Source organism: Halichoerus grypus, chromosome 12, assembly GCF_964656455.1.
Source record: "Halichoerus grypus chromosome 12, mHalGry1.hap1.1, whole genome shotgun sequence".
Lineage (NCBI taxonomy): Eukaryota > Metazoa > Chordata > Mammalia > Carnivora > Phocidae > Halichoerus > Halichoerus grypus.
In genome coordinates this window covers 101,752,703-101,775,114 of record NC_135723.1, presented here as the reverse complement: position 1 = coordinate 101,775,114, position 22,412 = coordinate 101,752,703, and the positions used below count along the sequence as shown (strand labels likewise).

The 22,412-nt window shown below is 40.4% G+C and overlaps 1 protein-coding gene and 1 non-coding gene across 8 annotated transcripts in view; both read right to left on the bottom strand.

Moving 5' to 3' along the window:
* ACTR3B (actin related protein 3B) overlaps positions 1 to 22,412 on the bottom strand; it is an 88,979-nt gene that overhangs the window by 49,163 nt on the left and 17,404 nt on the right. For 5 of the 7 annotated variants that reach the window (XM_078059774.1, XM_078059773.1, XM_078059771.1 and 2 more), the window contains exons 2-4: positions 21,105 to 21,160; positions 6,721 to 6,845; positions 5,961 to 6,071 (exon numbers count right to left, since the gene is read on the bottom strand). In XM_078059774.1, coding sequence (XP_077915900.1) covers positions 5,961 to 6,071; positions 6,721 to 6,845; positions 21,105 to 21,160 — 292 coding nt within the window. Of the gene's footprint in view, positions 1 to 5,960; positions 6,072 to 6,720; positions 6,846 to 21,104; positions 21,161 to 22,412 lie in introns of those variants that run through there. The other 2 variants (XM_036069037.2, XM_078059775.1) reach the window with 2 other exon arrangements.
* LOC118520853 (U6 spliceosomal RNA) lies at positions 2,714 to 2,820 on the bottom strand. The gene has a single exon (XR_004909867.1). It is a non-coding gene; the product is annotated as a U6 spliceosomal RNA (small nuclear RNA).

The window sequence follows — 22,412 nt, the reverse complement described above, 5'->3', positions numbered from 1 at the left end:
CCTCCTATCAGTCTAAAAATTGGGGCTAATAACTAACTACCTACACCTCAAGGTTGTTGGTAGAATGAAATAAATGAGTTAATACATGTAAACACTTGGAAGGCAGGGAGCCTGGGCACATAGCATGTATTCAAGAAATTCAGCTTTAACTATCAATAAATGTTATTCAGACCAGCAGAAATAACATACATTAACTAAAGAGATCTACACTTTTTTTTCACCTTTAACAGGAATCTAAGCACCTTAATAATAAGTTAAGTTTATTAAAAAAAAAAATAAGGGGGGCATTTAAACTGCATAGAAGGGGGAGAGAAAGGTTTAAAATGTCGGAAGAGCATGAGCATAGGTCACATAAGTCAAGGAGTGCTTCCTGCCTACCAGGTAGGAGCTTCCTACATGGTCTGGAGCAAAAGGTGAGCCTCCAGGAAGATAGCACCAGCAGGGAGTAGATTAACCCTGGCTCCCCGGATCTCTCCTGGGTTTAAAATCTGTGTCAAATTATGTACCAAATAACCCCAAATGGATGAAGATTGAGTATAGACATCAAAGGAAAATAGATTTACTACATAAAAATTTAAAGTTATAGATGTTCAAAAAACATAGCCTACAAAAGCAAGGAAAAAAATCAACTGAGAAAAACATAATCTGGTGCTGACAAAAGCTTCCCATTATCTGCAAGAGCTCACAGAATAAACAAAACACAGGACATGCATACACCGGGATCTTACTCAGCCCTAAAAAGGACATCCTGACACCTGCTACGACATGGATGAACCTGAGCATCATGAGAAGAAATATGTCAGTCACAGAAGGACAAATCCTGTGTGATGCCCATTCAGGAGGTCCCTGGAGTGGTCAGATTCACAGACCCAGAAAGTAGAGGGGTGGGTGCCAGGGGCTGGGGGAGGGGACGGGGATGCGTGTTTCATGGGGACAGTTTCAGTTTGGGAAGATGAAGAGTTCTGGACATGAGGGTGCTGATGGGTGCACAACAGTGTGAATCTACTTCATGCCCCTTAATTGTTCACTTAAAAATAGTTAAGATGGTAAATTTTATAGTGTGTACATTTTATCACAAAAAAATTTCTAAGAAAAAAGTTCATAGAAATCATAGCAGTAAGAAAAGCAATAAAACACTGAAATGCACGAGAGCAGAGGACATGAACCGGCAATTCACAGGACGTAATACAACTAGTACAGATGTGAAAAATGTTTACAAAGTTCTCAAAAAATGCAAATTAAAAACAAGGTGAACTTTCACTCCATCAAATAATCAGAAATGGTATCAACCATCGCTGACAGGAGTACAGAGTGGCCTCTGAACATTGCATACAGAGCCTGAGGCGGTAAGCTAAAGACTCATACGGTATTAATACTTCTGGACCCCAGAACACTGGTAGTTCTTTTTATAGAAAAAATGCTCTAAATGTAGAAAGAAACTGTATGTGCAAAGACCGTATTGTTTCTAACAAAATCAAGAAATTGTAAACATAGTAAACATCTATAAGGAGCAGAACTGAACAGACAGGAAGCATCCACTGGAAGATGAGTGCAGGGCCATTAAGCAGGAGTGATGGAAACTGCGTGAGAAAGGCAGGGGGGCGCCGGGGACACCGTACTGACTGCATCATCAAAACACATGTGAAGATACCAGATGTTGTCATTCCGTTCCTGTGACAGGACAGCGCGAAGTCCCAGAGATGGCCTCCGCACGTTCTGTCATAATCACAGTTCCATAATGGGAGGGGTGAAGCCCTGGGTCGCGGCCTGCTGGGGAAAGGCCACAGAAACTCCTAAGACAACCTCCTGTCTTATGAATCCACACAGGGAGACAACAGGAGCCAGAGACCCCCACGCAGGAGGAGAAGCAGCACACCCTGACAGGGCCCTCCCCTGGCCCGCTGGCTCCCCGGAGTGGATGGCCCTCTCCACACAGGTAGGATCCAGCCAGGGTTTTGTAAACAGCTCAGTTCTTGTTTTGCCACTGTCCTCATAGGCAGTCACATCATATGCAGTATCCATTCTCCCCTCTGCCATACTGACAGAGCACCGATCACTCACAGGAGGTGGCAGCGATCCCAGAGGAGACGCATTTCTCACACTTCCTTGTGGACAGGGATGACCAAGTGAGTAAGTTCAGGCCAATAAGGGAAGCAAAAGCTGATAAGAGTATGGCTTCTAGGAAAGCACCTTATAAGGTTAGGACTTGAGTAGTAGACTCCCCTTGCCCTTAACCCCTTCTTCTCTCCTGGAATGCAGATGTGATGACTGGAGCTGCAGTAGCCAACCTGTGATCATGAGGCTTCCTTATTGTGGGAGCCGTATGCTAAAGATACTAGAGCCCAGAGATCTCTAATGACACCAGAGAACTGCCGTACCAGCACTGGCCTCCCTACTACTGCTATCAAAGAAAAATAAAACCCCTAACTTGTTTAAATGACTGTTTTTTACACTTTTATTACTTACTGCCAAACAATTCACCATCTGTGAAGAATTTACACTAAAATCTATGTATTTCCACTTAAGGGAACGTTTATATTATAATTAGGTTCTCCTGGTTCCTGAATCGAATTCAGCATTATTAAGGGCAATATCCTCAAAGGTTCTGAGAAACACAATCATAAATCCATTTCTTCCTCAATCCTCCATTTCTTCTACACCTCCTGCCGGTAGCTGTTCCTTTAGGAGATCCAATTTATTTATTTATGTATTTTTAAATGTGGAACACTCCACAAATTTGCATGTCATCCTTGTGCAGGAGCCATGCTAATCTTCTCTGTATCATTCCCACATTGGTGTGTGTGCTCCCAAAGTGAACACAGATCAATTTAAATAAAACTTTCCCAAACCATTATGTATAACAAGACCTAAAGTGTAAGTATTGAGTTTTTATTTTTTTAAATACTAAAGCATATGATTAAAATATCATAAGAATGCAAGCAACATAAACATTTTTGTTCATAACAATGGTAAAGTATCATCTGGTATTAATTCAGAAATGAATAATTAATCAGGACCATAAAAATCAATCCATATTTCTGGATAAAGATAGCAAAATGAACACATGTACCTAATATTGCTCCACTCCCATATGCCTCTATAACAGCAATAAAGAAACCTTTTTAAAAATATAAATCCTCAAGGAAGGAGAGTGGGAGAGGAGAGGACAGTATACTGGAATCGGGGAAGCATGGGGCCGGTGGGAACTGACTTAGTGAGCCCGAGGATGTCCAGCTCTGCCCAGGCTGGTGGCTACAGCATTGCACAGAGCGGGTCTACATCACTCACAAGTCAGGACATACCACGTGCGACAGTTAATTTTATGTGCCAACTTGACCTGTCTAAGGGATGCCCAGAGAACTGGTTAAACATTATTTCTGGGTGTGTTGTGAGGCTGTTTCTGGAGGAGATTAGCATTCAGTAGACTGAGTAAAGAGATCTGTTCTCACCAATGTGCGTGGGACCAGAATAGAACAAAAAGGCAGAGGATGGGAGATTCTCTCTCTCTCTCTCTCTCTCTCCCCCCACCCCACCTTGGGCTGGGATGTCCATCCTCCCTGGTCTTGGACACTGGAGCTCCTCATTCTCGGGCCTTCTTGAGCAGCATGCGCTGCTTGCTCGTTCTTGCTTGATTCATATTCAAAAAATTTGCAAATCTCTTCTGAAGTTATAACTCAATTTCTACTCAAGAGCACTGCAATTCTTTAAAATACATGATTCTATTTTGAACGCTGGGCAACTCAGTACTGAAAGGAGTACAATTCCCATTTGCTATCTGCTCAATCCACATGACCAATATGACTGGAGTCTCTGAAACTTCTTGAAAGATATGAGCTGTAATGAGCTCATCCTCACCCTGGTATGTTCAGATGTCTGCTCACAAAGTCAGGAAGAACAATTTTGTGAGCTACCGAGGGACCTATAATTTAGACCTCTGAGACTCTAACACCAAGAAGCTCTTATCTGATGTAGCAGTTCAGTAAATGTCTTCAATTAACTTCTCTGACTTGGCCATAAATCTCTATACTTGTTTTATTCCCCTTTAACTGTTCCATTAACTGATGATTAAGGGTATAAACCTGAAAGAAATTTACCATTCTCACCACTTCCTCGAGCACCTCCTGCAATGAATGGACTTGCAGGATTCAAAGCACAATGTGTATAATAATATAATATTGTCTTATCTTTAATAAACTTGATTTTTTCTGAACATTCATTACAGATACTCCTTTCTGGCCAATGGACTTCAGCTTTTCCATATTCAAACACCTCTGATTCCTTCCTGGCAAGTGGTTTTGTGCCAGCTAAATCAGATAAAAATTTCTTTCATCAGGAAAAACTTCCTGTGTGGCCATGTCCTGGTGGCCCCCTGCGTGTGGAAAGAAGGGGAGAACGCCGGGCCCAGCGAGCGGGAGAAGACAGAAGGAAGCAGCTGGGCATGGTGCCTGCTCCTAAAATCCTACCCAACAGGTAGTTATGTGATGTGCTAAAGGAGGAAAAAAGCCAAGTGTGACAGGTGGGAGCCTGCGATTTGTTTTGGCTATAAAGACACACTGTCAGTTTCCTGGCTCTGTACCTTACCTAAACCACGGTAGATACACAGCGTAGAAAATCTACAGTGGCCTGTAGAACAGGGGACCCATCCTTGGCAATTCCCAGCTGTGAAGACACAGCCAGAGAGATCAGAGCACTTTCAAGGACTTGCTTTAATAGACATTAAATATATAGATTCCACTACCATAATAGTCTTATAGTTAACATATTTTAAGTCAGATAATTCTGAAGAACACTCCATATTTAACATTAGAAAGAATTATATAATTGGATCTGGGACCATTTGACAATATACTTGTGTGGAAAAAATCCAAAGCTAAATTATGTACGTTTTAATATGCAGCTTATGTTACATGCAATTGCTCTCTATAAAGCAAGTGTTGTGAACATGTAATTAATTTTAACTTAAAAAGAACATTTCATGGAAGGAAACACATAATGTTGAGTAGAACAACTAGAACAGATTCCATAACCAAGAGACATTTCTCCTCATATCTTTGTAATGTTTTATTTTATCTGAACAAGATCAATTAAGTACCATAATCAGGGCCCATAACTCAGCTCAGTTTTATTTTATAATAAGATTTAAACCCTGGGGTGCCTGGCTGGCTCAGTCGGAAGAGCATGAGACTTGATCTCGGGGGTCATGAGTTCAAGCCCCATGCTGGGTGTAGAGATTACTTAAAAATAAACAATAAACTAAAAAAAAAAAAAAAAAAGATTTAAACCCTGGCAAAATAATCTTTTGACTCGGTTTCCTCTGCTATAAAGCAAAAATCATGGTCATCAAGTTACTTCAGGAGGACATCAAAGTACACAGATGGTTTCCTACCCAGATGCATTCCTCCCTCCATCTTCCTTACAGAGGGAGGCCTGTTTAGGTACTTACCGTCCCGGGGCCAGGTGATCAGAGACAGTCCCCCACCCAGCCCCAGGGAAGAAATGTGATTAGTCTACTGTTATTCCATTCCCCTTGCTAGCGACCAGGCCAGGCAGGAACAGATGGACACATCTGCTGGGAACTTCATTCTTACAAAACGCTTCTACCTCTGAAAGTGTATAAACCGAAAGGTGGTATAGGGGCTTGGGTGGCCACCCCGGGACCTGCAGGGAATCAACACAAGAGGCCACGCTAGAGCCCAAGGGTAACCAGCCCTGGAACCGCCCAGCTCTGGCCTTCCTCTTCTGAGAGATAATGAGCCCCTTTTGATTTTGGACATTTCTGTTGAGTTTTCTGTTATTTGCCAAAAAAGCACCCCAATTCATACAAACAGATTTAACAAGAATTAAAAACTCTCCAGAGAAGAGTATCTTGAGTTTAAAATCTAAGTAATCTGAAAAAAAAAAAAAAATCTACATAATTTGGAATTCTGAGGGATATAATCCCCTTAGTTCCAGTTACTCACCATTAAAAAGTAATGATCCTCAGGTTCAGCTCGAAGATACTTAAAAATCACTTGTTCCATGAACCTTTCCATAAGATCCCAGTCTTCAATTATTCCATGTCTTATTGGCCACTATGGCAAGAGAAACCAAAATACATCAAGCTTCAGTTCACAGCAGTAAGACTAAGAGCCCCACAACGCCGGCCCAGGACAGACTGGGTTGGTGGAGAGTCCGGCCTTCTGCACGGGGACTGACGCGAATTCACGGAAAGAAACAACAGGCACTTTAGCAGAGAGATTAAGCTACACTACTGTTTATATTCTACTGCACCCACTTCGAAGTACGGAGAACCATCCTAACAATGGGTAACAGATGGAAAAGTGCAGACAATCCATGATACCATTTAATCTGGAGGGTTTTTTTTTTTCCTAGAACAAATGTCTACTTAATTTTAGTCCTTTTTTTTCATTAATCCATCTGTAACTTCCCGTACCTGATGGGTTAATCAGTCAACCTGCAACTGCACAGGAGCAGATTGTGCTCTTGCGTGTAACCCAGAGCTGCCATGTCAGGTGTGCCTTCCAGAGTTTTGTAAATTCACTTCACTCCCCGCATCAGAAATACCCCACTCAAAAACAGCAAACCTTTTTAAACATAAGAATAAAAATGGACCCCTAACTCGTAAGTACAATTTCCAGATAATCTGCCATTTTGCATTATGCATTCTACGGCTCCGTTCTTGGCTACACACTTAAAGAAGCAAATTCCTCAGGAGCTCACCTTCGTGGCATACGTGGGCTTATCTATGGCCTCATCCCCTATGAAAAAGTCCAGGTCATCGACTCCCCTCAACACCCTCCTTTGGGCTTGATCAACTACCTTTGCCGACTCTCTGATGGCAATACCTTAAAAAAAACAAAAACACAAAGATTTCCATCACTATTCACATTTATTTGAATGATCAAGAAAGGACACTATAATCCCCATGTATGTACAAGTACATTTTCAGTGTTAGGGTTTTATCGGGGGTGGAGGTGTTCACAGAAAACGCACTATCAATGAGTACATAAAATACAGAAACAAGTTTTCTGTCACAGCGTTCTTTTCAGAATGGCACAAAGGAACTTCGCTGATCTGCTGCTAATCGGACAGAAATGACATCACTAAATCTCTCAATTTCATCTGGAAAAATCCCTCGAGATAGTAAAGGAAATGCCCATGGAGTACAGTATATATCAATAGGTTCCAAATTTTAAAATACAATACAGAAGTAGACAAAGTTAAAAATATGATACAAAAGAGTAAACTGAAAAATAATACCTATACACTCTTAAGTCATTTCACTAAAACTCTGCATCAGATTTAAAATATTTATTTTTAATCTTATCATAGGAAAATAACTGACTTCATTAAAAGGAAAAATAAAGAGATTGCTGGCTAATATCCATCATGAAAAGATAAGTACAATAATCAAATAGCTGTATTATATAAAAGTATCAATGGCTTTATGATACATTATTTCCTTAAGAGGTTAACCTTGGTATTTGGGAGTATACTTAGTAGTAAATAATCAAATAGGACTTCACTCCAGAATTTAACATCTAATGAAATGTGGAAGCTTCGCAAAGATTCAATTTCCCACTTAAATTCCTAAGCCTTGATCACCCTCTGAGCTCCCATTAATTCATCTTCATCAAATTTATTCCAAAACAAATTAGTAAACATATACAATTATTTTTAAAGTAGATTATGTGAAATCCCCAATTTATTACAAATGAAGAATCGCAACAAAGCTTCACAAGTGACTGAATCCTTCTTCTCAGAAAGGCGTCTCTTGCAGTAACAGGTGGAAGAGGTGAAAAGGGAAAGGTCCAGGACAGAAACCACTCTGCCCACCTCCTTTCCTCACTCCAACTCACTGCCACATTTAGACTCAAAGCTTTCGAGTTATAAAAGGTGGCACAAATCTAAGGGACAGGATTTCTGCTGGACTGAAGAAGCGGGTGTGGTGTGGAAATGCTGGGGACAGAGCCTAGCGAGAGTGTCCAAGTCGGAGGCAGTGAGCATGTCCAGAGCCCTGAGGCTGGTGAGAGGGCAGAGAAGTCTGGTGGGCCCTAACTGGCTGAGGCGATCTGTAGAAACAAATAAAACCACCTTTGGAAACTGACCACGCCACACACGGACAGACACACTGCATCACCCGATGCGCACGTCCTGTACTGCGAAGGGCCCCCGGCAAGATGGCTCGCAGCAAATCTCCCAGTCCTCACACGATGTACCAGTACAAGGGACAGATTCTATCCTCTGGGCAAGATCAAACTTAATTATGCATGAATTTAGAATTAAACTGCCAAGTCAAAATAAAAAATTGTGAAGAGACAAGGGCAAAAAGATTCAGCAATTCATGACATCATTCAAGTTTACCAGAAATTTGGGGGCAATATATTACCCAAAAGAAAAATCATCACCTTGAGGAAAAATGCCAGACTTAGTGAGGTGACACTACCACACTCAAACCCTAAATGAAAACAAAGTAAATCTTATCCCTCCCGAAAAAGGTAATCAAAGTACTCTGGCCCCAAATCAGTAGATCTATGTTTTAGTGGCCATTAGAAATAAGAAAAACATTTTTTAAAACCATAAAGTATACTTCTTTTAACTATTATTAACTATTATTATACATGAAGCAACTGAATCCATGAAACAGAGTAAAGGTATATAGAGCTTATGTTCACGATCTTTTGTTTATGCCTCTGAAAAGCAAGATGTGGTCCAAACAGTCCTTCTGAACATGACAGAGAAATGTGTCTAAGAGAGTCGCTATCAAAGACTATCCACGAGTATTCACAGATTATGTGACTCATCACAGAGTAAGGATCCCTGTGGCCCCAGCAGCGATCTCCGGCCCTCCACAACATACAGAACAGACCCTGACTCAGAGATAAGCAGGGAAGACAGTGAGAAGAAAAGGACAATAAATAGAACTGATAATAGAGTCAACACTGACACATTCCAACTGGTTACACAGAGGAGGCATCTCCATGCAATGGAATATCATGAAGCCATAAAAAAGAATGAAAAAGGTCTTCATATATGACTCTAAAAGGATCACTAAGATACAGTGTTAGAAAAAACACAAGGCGCAGAGCAGTGGATGTGGCAAAATGCCACCATGTGCGTGAAAACCGCTGGTACGTGCAGAGTATCTCAGGAAGGACACACAAGAAACCAGCAATGACAGCTGTCATCTAAGAGGGGAAGTAAGTGGGAGACGAAATTCTCACTGTGTATCTTGTTATACCATTTAACTTCCATGGCATATGAATATATTATCTACAAAATTAATTAAACTTGGGCTTTTGCTTCTGCAAGGGTAGTTAACATATTTTTCCTGTTGCTCTCACTACGCACAGCCAGAACCTCTGGACTTTCTACATGAAAGAAATGGAGAGGCTGAAAGGGGAAGAGCAGGCAGACTAGCTGGGGACTGCAGGGCCCCAGGAACAACACAGCAGTGAGTTTTCTGGGCCTTCTTTTTGTCTCATGCAGCTCATGCTAGGTGCTGGGCAGGCTGGCAACACAATGAGCTCAAAACAAAAAAGGTGTCTCCAGAACAGCCTGCTAGCTCCAGCCAAAGAAGATAAAGGGGCAGTCTGAAAAGATAAAAAAAAAAACTTCTAAACAATACCTGCTTGACTCCAGTCAAACCACCCCTCCCCCACAGCGCAGACGCCTCCTGGGGAAGCTGGACTTCCATCCCACCCAGCAGAATCAATCCATTTCTCTGCTTCCAATGCTGCGGTTTCATCAGAGGAGGCCTAGTGGAAAGTCAGGACTTCAACCACCACCAGCAGTAACAAGGCACTCCTGTCCCTCCTGGCCAGGATATACCACCTGCTGAGACCTAGTGCAGAAGCTGAACCTCCCACCCTCAATGAGCAGTAACATGGAGTTCTCCCCAACAGAGTGTCAACAAAGGCCAAGAGGAAACCCTGAACTTCAACCTCAAAATGGCATTAACAAGGGGCATCCCCCTTCCCTTGCTGGAGTGGTATCAGAAGTAACCTGCTAAAACATCAAATTTAAACAAGATCCAGAATCTCAGAATATAATATTTAAAATGTCCAGGTTTCAATAAAAATAATCTCTCACCATAGCGAGAACCAGAAACATCTCAAATGAAATGAGAAAAGACAATCAACAGATGCCAACACCAAGAAGACACAGATAACAGAATTATTAAACAAGACTTTAGGAGCCATCTTACAATGCCTCAATGAGCAATTACAAACACACTTGAAACAATGGAAAATACAAGAAAGTCTCAGCAAAGAAACACAAACTGGGGCACCTGGGTGGCTCAGTTGGTTAAGCGACTGCCTTCGGCTCAGGTCATGATCCTGGAGTCCCGGGATCGAGTCCCACATTGGGCTCCCTGCTCAGCAGGGAGTCTGCTTCTCCCCCTGACCCTCCTCCCTCTCGTGCTCTCTCTCATTCTCTCTCTCGCAAATTAAAAAAAAAAAAAAGAAACACAAACTGAAAGCAAAGATAGAACACAGAGACAAAACTGCATGGAAATTTTGGAACTAAAAAACACAATACCTGTAATAAAAATCTCAGTGGATGAATTCAACAGCAGAAAAGGACAGAGGAAAGAATCACTGATCTCGAAGATATAACAATAGAAACTACCCAATCTGAACAACAAAGAAAACAGACTAAAGAGCAAATGAACTGGGCCTTAGGGACACGTAGGATATATAATAAAAGCACTAACATTCATGCATTCCAAGTCCCAGAAGGAGGGGAGAAAGGAGGTAGGACTGGAAAAGTATTCAAAGAAATAATGGCTAAAAATCTGCCAAACTTGACTAAAAAAGAAATAAGCCTACAGATTCAACACTGAACAAACCCCAAACAGGATAAACCAAAAAAATCCATGCCAAGACACATTACAGCCAAACTTCTAAAAACTGAAGACCGAAGAAAAAATTCTGAAAGCCTCCATCAAATTTCTCATCAGAAATCAGGGCACCCAGAAAGAAATGGCATATTTTTCAAGTGCTGAGAGAACTGTCCACTCAGAATTCTATATTCAGCCCAAATATCCCTCAAAAATGCAGAGCAAATCAAGACATTCTTAGATAAACAAAAGCTAAGAGAATTTGTCACTAGCATACCTACTCTAAAAGTATGGCTCAAGAAAGTTCTCTAAACAGAGGAAATGATAAAAGGAATCTTGGAACATCAGGAGGGAAGAAAAATGGAAAGAACAAAAATAAGCATAATTACTTTCCTTCTCCTCTTGAGTTTTTCTAAATTATGTTTGGCAGTTAAAGCAAAAATTATAACACTGATGTCCTTCTCAATGTATGTAGAAGAAATATTTGAGGCAATTATATTAGAAATGTGGGAGGGTAAAGGGACCTTTCACTCAGACTAGTAAGGTGTTGACACCAGTAGAACAAGAAAAGTTATGTATAGCTAATGTAATAGCCACGCCAACCATTTAAAAAGCTACACAAAGAGATGTACTCAAAAAAACCAATACATAAATCAAAATAAAATTCTAAAAATGTTCAAATAATCCCCAGAAACTTAGGTAAAACAAAACAAAGAAACAAAAAACAGAAAGAACAAACAGAAAAAGCACTAATCAGTAATTACAATAAATATAAGTGGTCTAACTATATCAATTAAAAGACAGATATTGGCAGAGTGGATTAAAAAAACCTGACTGCAGGGGCACCTGGGTGGCTCAGTTGGTTGAGCGACTGCCTTCGGCTCAGGTCATGATCCTGGAGTCCCTGGATCGAGTCCCGCATCAGACTCCCTGCTTGGCAGGGAGTCTGCTTCTCCCTCTGACCCTCCCCCCTCTCATGTGCTCTCTCTCTCATTCTCTCTCTCTCAAATAAATAAATAAAATCTTTAAAAGCTAAAAAAAATAAAAAATAAAAAAACCTGACTGCATTCTATGCTGTCTACAAAAAAGTCTCTTCAAATGTAAGAATATATGCAGGTTGAAAGTAGAAGAACAGAAAAAGATATCCACACAAATGTTAATCAAAGAAAGTATGAGTGGCTATACTGTGATCAGAAAAAGTAAACTTCATAGTAAAGAAAGAGAAGATTAAAAAAAAAGAAAGAGAAGATAGAGAAGAACATTAAAAAAAAAAAGGGTCAGTCCATCAAGAAGACACAGCAATCTTAAATGTGCATGTAACAAAGAATGGAAATATAAAATACGTGAGACAGAAACAGACAGGAGAAACAGACAAATCCACAATTATAGCTGTAGACATCAATACCTCTCAACAACTGATAGAACAAGGACAGAAAAACTTAACAATACCATCAACCTATGGGAACTAAGCAACATATACAGAACACTCCACCCAATGAGAACAGAGTATACACTGTTTACAAGTGCCCATGGAACCAAAATAAACCTTATACTGGGCCATAAAAGAAACCTTAATAATTTTACAAGAATTAAAGTCGTACAGGGGCACCTGGGTGGCTCAGTTGGTTGAGCATCTGCCTTTGGCTCAGGTCATGATCCCAGGGTCCTGGGATCGAGTCCAGCATCAGGCTCCCTGCTTCTCCCTTTCCCTCTGCCTGCTGCTCCCCCTGCTTATGCTCTCTCTCTCTGTCAAATAAATAAATAAAATCTTTTAAAAATAATAAAAAAATAAAGTCATACAGAGTGTGCTTTCTGACTACAACAGAATAAACTCAAAAATCAATAACAGAAAGGTAACAAGAAAATCCCTCAAACAATTGGAAATTAAACCACATACTTCTAAATGAGTCAATGAGAAAATCTCAGGGAAACTAAAAACCACATGAACGGGACGAAAATGAAAATACAAAATATCAAAATGCGTTGGACACAGCAAAAGCAGTGCTAACTGGGAAAATTTTAACACTAAATGCTTACATCAGAAAAGAGAAAAAGTCTCAAATCAATAATCTAAGTTTGCACATTAAGAACCTAGAAAAAGAAGAGCAAAATAAACCCAAAGCAAGAAAAAGGAAAGAAATATGGATAAGAGCAGAAATCAATAAAATTTAAAACAGAAAAACAGAGAAAAACCAATGAATCCAAAAGCTGGTGTATCAAAAGTTAAGCCTTTTGCTCTGCAGAAGACCTTGGGAAGAAGATGGAAAGAGAAGCTACACAATGGGAGAAATTATTTGCAAACCACATATACAACAAAGGACTCATATCTAGTATATATAAAGATCTCTCAAAACTTCACAGTAAAATTATAAGCAATCCAATTAGAAAATGAGCAAAAGACATGAAGAGACATTTAAGGGAAGAAGATACTCAGATGGAAAATAAGCACATGTGAAGATGTTCAACAACACTGGTCATTAGGGAGATGAAGATTAAGACCATGATGAGATATCACTACATACTTATGGGAACAGCTAAAATAAAAAATTGTGACAATACCAAATGCTGGCAAGGATGCAGTGAAACTGGCTCTCTCATACACAGCTGGTGGAAATGCAAAATGATACAGCCACTATGGGAAATACATTGGCAGTTTCTTAATAATACTAAACATAAACTTGCCATACAATGCAGCAATTGCACTACACAGCATTTATCTAGAGAAATGAAAAATTATGTCCACACAAAAACCTGTACATAATTTTTTTTTGCAACACAATTTTCATAGCAGTTTTATTTGTAATAGCTAAAAAGTGGAAATAACCAAGATGTTCCTCCATAGATGAATGTTTAAACAAACTGTGGTACATCCATACACTGGAATACTACTCAGATAAAGATACAATCTATCAATACGTGCAACAACTTTGACGGATCTCAAAGGCATTATTCCAAGTAAAAAGCCAATCTCAAAAGGACACATACTGTATGATTCCAGTTATAAAACATTCTCAAAAAAAAACAAAGGTACAGAGATAGAAACAGATCAGTAGATGCCAAAGGTTAGGAATGGTGGGAGGGAGGGGAAGGGAGTGTAACTGTAAAGAGACTGTCCAGGAGAGATTGTTGTGGTGATGTGACAGTTCCGTATCTTGACTGTAGGGATGATGACAGGACATGGGCTAAATGTACAGAACTGCACACACTGCACTCGTGTCCGACTCCTGGGTGTAATGCTGTGTTGTAGTCACCTAAGATGTAGTCTGGGATGAAACAGGGAGAAGGGTACACAAGACCTAGCCACACTATTGTTTACACTGCCTGTGAATCTATAATTATTTCAAAATAGCATATTTGAAGACAAATAAAATATAGTTTCCGAATTATTTAAACAAATTAAAAAATAAAACCCCTCAGTTAGCTGTAACGATGAATCAAAACTCATAAGATTAAGCCTAATAAAGAAAAATGTAAAAGTTCTGCAGATAAAAAAAAAATTTACATGGGTACAGAATAAGAGAAGAATACCAGAAGAGACGGATTATTTTCCAAATGCCAGAAGGTCACCTGAGGGTGACCCAGGGAAGATCATCAGAAGAGCGTGTCTACGGCAGGTACATGTGACGTAGGTACAAACTCCGTATCTCAGGGACACCTGCTGCAGTGCTTACCAGACAATGGTAATGCTTTAATCAATATATCCAGTACACTTCCCACAAGAATGTCACACACTGACTAAGTCTTCAGGAATAATACTCCTATCTTACATAAACTGTTTCAAAGAACAGAAAAGAAAGCTAAAAAACTCATTTTTTAAAGCCACTATAATTTTGATTTCAAACCAGACAAAAACAGTACAAGAAAGGAAAATGTAGACCAATCTCACTTTTGAACGTTGATGCAAAACCCCAAATAAATACTGGCAAACACAATTCAGCAGGTAGTTGGTATTTCATAACCAAGTAGGGCTTACCTCAAGAATGAAATAAATGACTATTCAATATTTGAAAATATATTAATGTAATTCATCATATTAGGACCTTAAATGTCCAAAACCATATGATCATCTCAACAGATACACAAAAAACCTTAAATGTTAATATCCATCCACAATTAAAAAAAAAAAAAACAACTCTTAGTAAACTAGGAACAGAAAGGGCACTGTATTAACCAGAAAAAAGCATTTCCACAAAAACCAAGAGTAATCACTAATGGAACACCAATATCATTGTCTTTAAAATCAGAAAGACAGGGGCGCCTGGGTGTCAGTTGGTTAAGCATTCAACTCTTAATTTCGGCTCAGGTCATGATCTCATGGTCCTGAGATCCAGCCCCACATTGGGCTCCGCATTCAGCTCAGCAGGGAGTCTGCTTAAGATTCTCTCTCTCCCTCTCCCTCTGCCCCTCACCCCCACCCCACCACCACCACCCCCCCACCCTGTGCTCACACATATGTGTGTGCTCTCTCTCTCTTAAATGAATAAATAAATCTTTTTTAAAAAAAGGTTTAAGAAAATTAAAAAATAAAATCAGAAAAGACAAAAACACCCACTACCTCCAGTTCTAGTCACTATGGCAGGGAAGTTCTAGCCAGTACAAAAGACCAAGAAAAAAAACATGAAATATTGGGATTGAAAGAGACAACCAGTATTTGCAGTTAACAATCTACATAGAAAACATAAGAATCTGCAAGCTAACAGAACAAATAAGAGAAGTAAGTAAGATTGTTGGATTAAGGGGTGCCTGGGTGGCTCAGTCGTTAAGCGTCTGCCTTCGGCTCAGATCATGATCCCAGAGTCCTGGGATTGAGCCCCACGTCGGGCTCCCTGCTCCGCGGGGAGCCTGCTTCTCCCTCTCCCACTCCCCCTGCTTGTGTTCCTTCTCTCGCTATGTCTCTCTCTCTCAAAAAATAAATAAAAAATCTTTAAAAAAAAAAAAAAAAGATTGTTGGATTAAAAAACAGAAAACCTCAATAGCATTCCTATATGCTAGCAATTACTAATTAGAAAATGTAATTTTAGAAAATTCACAACAGCAACAAACACATAAAGGTACTTAAAATTAAATCTAGCAAAAGATGTATGAGCTTGGGGCGCCTAGGTGGCTCAGTTAAACGGCCGACTCTTGGTTTCAGCTCAGGTCATGATCTCAGGGTCCTGGGATCAGGCCTCCTTGTCAGACTCTGCACTCAGCAGGAGGTCTGCTTGGGGATTCTCTCTCTCCCTTTCCCTCTGACCCTCTCCCCACTGGTGCACTCTCTCCCTCTGTAAAATAAATAAATAAATCTTTTAAAAAAAAAAAAAGGTGTATGAGCAGGGCACCTTGGTGATTCAGTCGTTAAGCGTCTGCCTTCGGCTCAGGTCATGATCCCAGGGTCCTGGGATCGAGCCCCAAATCGGACTCCCTGCTCAGCGGAAAGCCTGCTTCTCCCTCTCCCACTCCCCCTGCTTGTGTTCCCTCTCTCGCTGTGTCTCTCTCTGTCAAATAAAATCTTTAAAAAAAAAAGAAAGGTATATAAGCTTTATGAAGACTATTACAAAACATGACTGAAAAACATGAGTCATGAATAAACAAAACAAATACACCATATTCATAGATAGAAAAACCCAATTCATAAAGATGTCATATTTTTCCCAACTTAATCTATAAATTGAATGTGTCTCTAATCAAAACCCCATTATAATTTTTTAGGGAGCTTAAACTGATTTTAAAATCCATAATAAGTAGATCTAATCTATAATAAGAGTAAGGGCCTAAGGGTGTTTGGGTGGCTCAGTGGGTTGAGTGTCTGCCTTCAGTTCAGGTCATGATCCTGGAGTCCTGGGATCAAGTCCCACAGTGGGCTCCCTGCTCAGCAGGGAGTCTGCTTCTCTGCCCCTCCCCTGGCTCATGCTCTCAATTTCTCTCTCTCACTCACTCTCTCTCTCTCAAATAAATAAATAAAACTTAAAAAAAAAAAATAGTAAGGGCCTAAGAATAGCCAAGGTTATTCTGAAAAAGAAAAAGGAGGAAGAACTACACCTACCAGATATCGAGACACTTGCTGAATTAATAGTATTTTAAGATAGCACAAATTTAGAGCAGAGATAAATAAATGCATACATGAAACAAAATAAAAACAGCAGAAATATTCCCAAGCATATATGGTACCTCAATATGATTAAAAAGGAATGACAAGTTAAAATGCACTCTTTAATAAATGGCCCAGGGACAAGTGTCCTTCCTTTTGGAAAATAAGTAAAATAACTACCTCACACCATATTCAAAAAATAAACTCAAAATTTTCCCAGAAGAAAATTTAGAAAGTCTTTATGACTTTGGAGCAGAAATGTATTTTTCAAGATGGAAACAAATTATAAATGGAAAATACCGAATATTTTAACTGTATCAAAATTTTAAATTTCTACATTTAAAAAATCATTTAAAAAGATGTCATAAAGTAGGAGACAATATTTGCAAAAAAATTAATATTCAGAGTATACAAAAACAGCTCCATAAAACTCTATAACAAAAAGACTAAAAAATGCAATAGAAAAATGGGCAAAGATATGAACAGGCAATGAAAGGTGCTCAACCTTACTAGTCATCAGAGAAATGCACATTCATTAGACTGGCAAAAATTTAAGTCTACCAACATCAACTGTTGTCAAGGCTGTGCGGAAACAGAAACCCTCCACCACCAGCGATGGGAGTTTAAATCAGTACAAGCACTCCCAAGAGCCGCCTGGCAACAGCTGAGAAGGCTGAAGAGGTGCACACCTGGACGATGCGTGCATTATTTTCTCTTGGGAAACTAGCACGTGTGGATAAAGAGAGGTTTACTGCACCATTCTGTATATTAGAGAAAACTGGAAAATGCCCAAATGAAAACAAAGAACTGTTGAGATTCAAATGCTAGAACTGTGATCGAGAACTATATATATCAACATTGATAAATCTTAAAAACACATTATTGAGGGATTTTTTTTAAAGGACAATGCAGAAAGTGATTTACAGTATGGTATCATTTGGAAATATTTAAACAATAGACCAACGTTACATACAGCTAAGGAGCTCTGTACCTACAAGGTCAGGGTAGAACACACTGGCCACAGGAAGCACCTGGCAGAGGAGGGAGCACCAGGGAAGGGGGTCAGGCTGGAGGAAAAGGGAGAGGGCCGCACCCACTCTGATGTGTGTGTTTACTATGTATGTACAGGGTGAAATCACGTCAGCATTTGTTCATTCCAGGTGGTGGGTACATGGGTCTATGCCGTATTATCTTCTGCAAAACTCATTGGCTGAAATAAAAATTAAAGAACTCTATTCACTAAAAAAAAAAATGAAAACATCTCTGGGCTCAGTCTCTATCTCCAGTCTAGACCTTCCCTTGAGCATGACGCCTTTCGCCTGATGCCTACAGGAACTTTACACCCCTACTCTTCAAACACAGAATGTCTGAAATGTACTTACTTTTTCCTGACCCCTCCCTACACCCCCCATGTGCTCCTCTATAGACATGATCACCACACATACACTCACCCCTCTGCTGGAAACGTTTCAATGACTCTCAGTATACTCCAACAACTTAAAGACAAAAAAAGGTAGGGAAAACCTTTGTTCAAACAATCAAGAAAATCCTGCACACAAGTGCAAACAAATCAGATACGCGTGGAGCTGCCTGGTAGAGCAGGATGGGCTCAGGGCTCGGCACCTCTCTAGTCCGGGGGAAGGCCCAACGGAGCCCCTCAAGGAACAACTGGAAAATTCCTGGATGCAAAATAAAACTAAGAGAACAAAGTCTCTCATCGTCTGGCCCTCCTCCACATTTCCAACCACACTTCCTGCCACTCTCTGCTCAGAGTTGGGATCTCCAACACCATGAGAGCACTTCTATTCTTCACACACCCAGTGCACCTCGCCTCTATGTCCACCAGCATCAGAGAGCCTGACCACATGTCCACACAAACTCCACCTTTTCTCTGCAGGTGCCACTTTTGCACGTGTCTTGAACTTCACCTTGTGAATGGAGCCTTTCTAGCCAGAAAAGCGATTCAGCTCCCAGAACTAAGATGAGCAGGGAAGCCAACAGCCCGAGGTAACCGAGGCCCTCTACCTATCTCAGCATCCTCACTTCTGCCCAAACATCTTCCCACCTCGCCTCCTGGGGCTTCTCCATCTCCTGCAACAAATTCAGCCAACAATGTAACTGTTCTTTTACTCCCACCTCTTTGACATTTTTATGCTCTTTCTAGCTCCTGCTACTGTGAAGGTTCTGACAGCACCCATCTGAGGGCTGCCTTGCGGTCTGACAGTGAATGAAATCCTGCTACTAAGTGACTTCAGTTCTCCTCCCTGTTAATGATGACAGGTTAAATGGGCCAGCCAGCTGAATGCTGCTGGCAGTTTTAAATGGCAATGCATTAAAGCAAAAGGTGCAAGGTCAGCCTTTTAGAGTTGTGGCACTTAACAAGGTTAAAATCCAATCTGCTCTGAAAAGTCAGAAAGTTCAATTTATCAATCCAGCATGGAACGATCAAGTTCTGGGGCACTCGTAATAATGAAATTCACAAAAGACTCATCTAGCCTACAAAGTGCCAACTGTGATGGACTTCACTGTGTCCCCTCAAAATCCTATGTTGAAGCCCTTGCCCCCAGTGTGACAGCATTTGGAGATGGGGACTAGAAGGAGGTAATAAAGGTTAAATGAGATCGTAAGGTGGGGCCTTAATCTAACTGCACTGTTGCCTTCTAAGAAGAGGAAGAGACAACAGAGATCTCTCTTTCAACTGAGCACAGGGAAAAGGCCACGTGAGGACACCGTGAGAAGATGCCATCTGCAGACTAAGGGAAGGGGCCTCACCAGAAACCAGTCCTGACTGAACCTTGATCTCGGACTTCGAGGCTCCATTCTGGGATCAAATACATTTCTGTTGTTTAAGACACCCTGTCTGTGGTATTTTGTAATGGCAGCCCTAGCAAACTAGGACACCAAATTATGAATTTTAAATAAAGATACAGCAGACAGGGGCACCTGGGGGCTCAGTCGTTAAGCGTCTGCCTTCAGCTCAGGTCATGATCCCAGGGTCCTGGGATCGAGCCCCACATCGGGCTCCCTGCTCAGCGGGAAGCCTGCTTCTCCCTCTCCCACTCCCCCTGCTTGTGTTCCCTCTCTCGCTGTGTCTCTCTCTGTCAAATAAATAAATAAAATCTTAAAAAAAAAAAAAAAAGATACAGCAGACAAATCATGCCTCTTATTGAAGACACCGCATCATGGTACCAAGGTATTCAAACCTAGAAATCAAATGCATGATCAACTTCAGCCAGCCAGCAAGGAAGGAGAATGAGGTGAATAAAATGTGCTCAAGGAATCTGAGAGAATACATATACGTACCCAAAAAGGCTTTAGTCTTCCCTTGAATAAATGCTAAGCTCCTTGTCTCCAGCTCTCCTGAGCTTTCCCTGTTCCATACTGCTCACAAGAGCCGGTTGTTACAATGTCACTGGCCCCAGAACGACTTAGAATTCTTTCTAAGATCACAACTCATCTTACAAGAGCTACGTTTAGGAAGCAGTGTTTCCCTTCACTCTGGATGGACAGACGTTACTCTGGTAAACTGTCTCCAAATAATAACTCAGAATTTGAACGGTTTCAGAGAAAAATTCTACCCTACAAACAACTGACCTGTCCTTGGAGGCTGTTGTAGGAAACAAAGAGTGGGGAGGATGCGCTCTTGCCAAAATATGAGAACACTTCTTTTAAGTTTATCATTCTCTACTAACTAAAATTTAAACAAAGGCAGATACTTTGAACACAATAAAACAGTCATCAGGCCTCTTATTTCAAAAAAAAAAAAAAGGTCTTTCAATAGAGTGAACAGTGCAGCACAATGGATATTCGGTCCACGGAGTTGCTAAGTTAATAAAATTGCACTTATTTAAAACTACAAATTAACCTTAAAGGACCAGATATGCTTCTTCCAAGTAGCTCCGACATTTATGACTGAATGAACAGCCCCTGCCAACCAGCCAGGCGGAAACTCCAATGACAGTGACAAGGGGCTTGTCAGAAGACAGAGGGTCAGAAAGTTGGGGGCTTTGTAGGCCGCAGCTACAGTCCACAGCAATATTCAGCCCTAGGCGTGTCAACATTAGTAACCCTCCCCGGTCACCAGAACAGTCTTCTAAAAGCAGGTGGCAAGTCAATTAATATGCCTTGAAAAACAATCGGAATGCTGAGAACCCCAATCATTTAGAAGCGCAAGGGCGGGGCTGTACTTACATGAAGGGATAATGAACTGTGGCTCAGTGTTGCCCGCGTAGCCAAGCTTGGTGTACCTAAAAGCACAAAGTCATCAACACAGGTTTAGACAATAATACTCTCCCCTGCATCCCCTTAGCGTCTTCTATTATAAGCTCTCCAAGTCTGAAAATACCAAGCCTCAAAATAGTCACTTGAAATGTAAAAAAAATAAAAATAAAAAGCTTATGATGAGAATCAAACCCTAATTTCAGATAAGCAAGCTGTTATTAAAACATAACATGTTATGCTTGTTTCTACTGGGGAAAATCTTGCACACATGCATTAACACATAAATCACATTTGTGTATCCCTACTGACTTTCCAAGTGCTTTTACACTCTTTTACTTTTTACAAAAACCCAGGAGAGAAAGTAAATATTATCCCTATTTAGCAGATGAGAACACTGAGGCACTGGGAAGTTAATTCAGCTGCCCAAAGCCAAGCAGCTGGTGAACAGGAAAAAAAAAAAAAACCCAATCTAAATATGCAGGCTAAATCCCAGAGCTGGCTCTCAAAGAAGTGTACTTACTTCTCAAACTTCATGAACTTTGGGGGGGGGGGGAGGTTAAAAATGATTATATAATTTTCTTAAAATGTCATGGCATATGTCTAGAAACAGTTACTGCCACCTCCTGAGAATATCTGACAGGAGCATCTCTATCATCTCATTTCAGAAGGAGCCCATTTTCTGTCAAGATACTCTGTGTGATGGATTCCAAAAGTCTTAACTAAAACAAATGCCAAAATACTACTATCTGTTCCAAAAGCATTTGCTAATCCCTTAAATAAAAAAAAAAAAAAAAGTGGTGGGGGGGGGACCACCACTGAGAACCATCTGCTGGAAATAAAAAATTGAAAACCGAAAAGACTCATCAGCTCTTCCTTTCTTATTAGGCTTTACTGTAACGAACAGTAAAGTCTGGACAACTGAGCCATCGTTCCGCAGTAATGCTTGTAATGAAGAAAAATACCCCCCAGCAGTGTTGAAAGTAACCTTATTAATTCATTCTATTTTATAAATTATTTCAAGATGCTCGATACTAAAATTTTTTGATGTGGCACTACATTCTAAATTCTAATAAATTAATTTTATGATTTTTCAATGTATTTTACCATATGCTAATTTTACTATTTTTGAACACACAGTGAATGAATAAGCTTTGGTGAGCCAAAAATGGCAAGTTAGCTCCATTTAAATCACGCCTTACTGCTCAGTCTCCAAGGATCTGACGTCTTGGTGCCACAAGAACCTGGGCGAGGCTAGGCTCTGAAACCCAACAGGCCCCA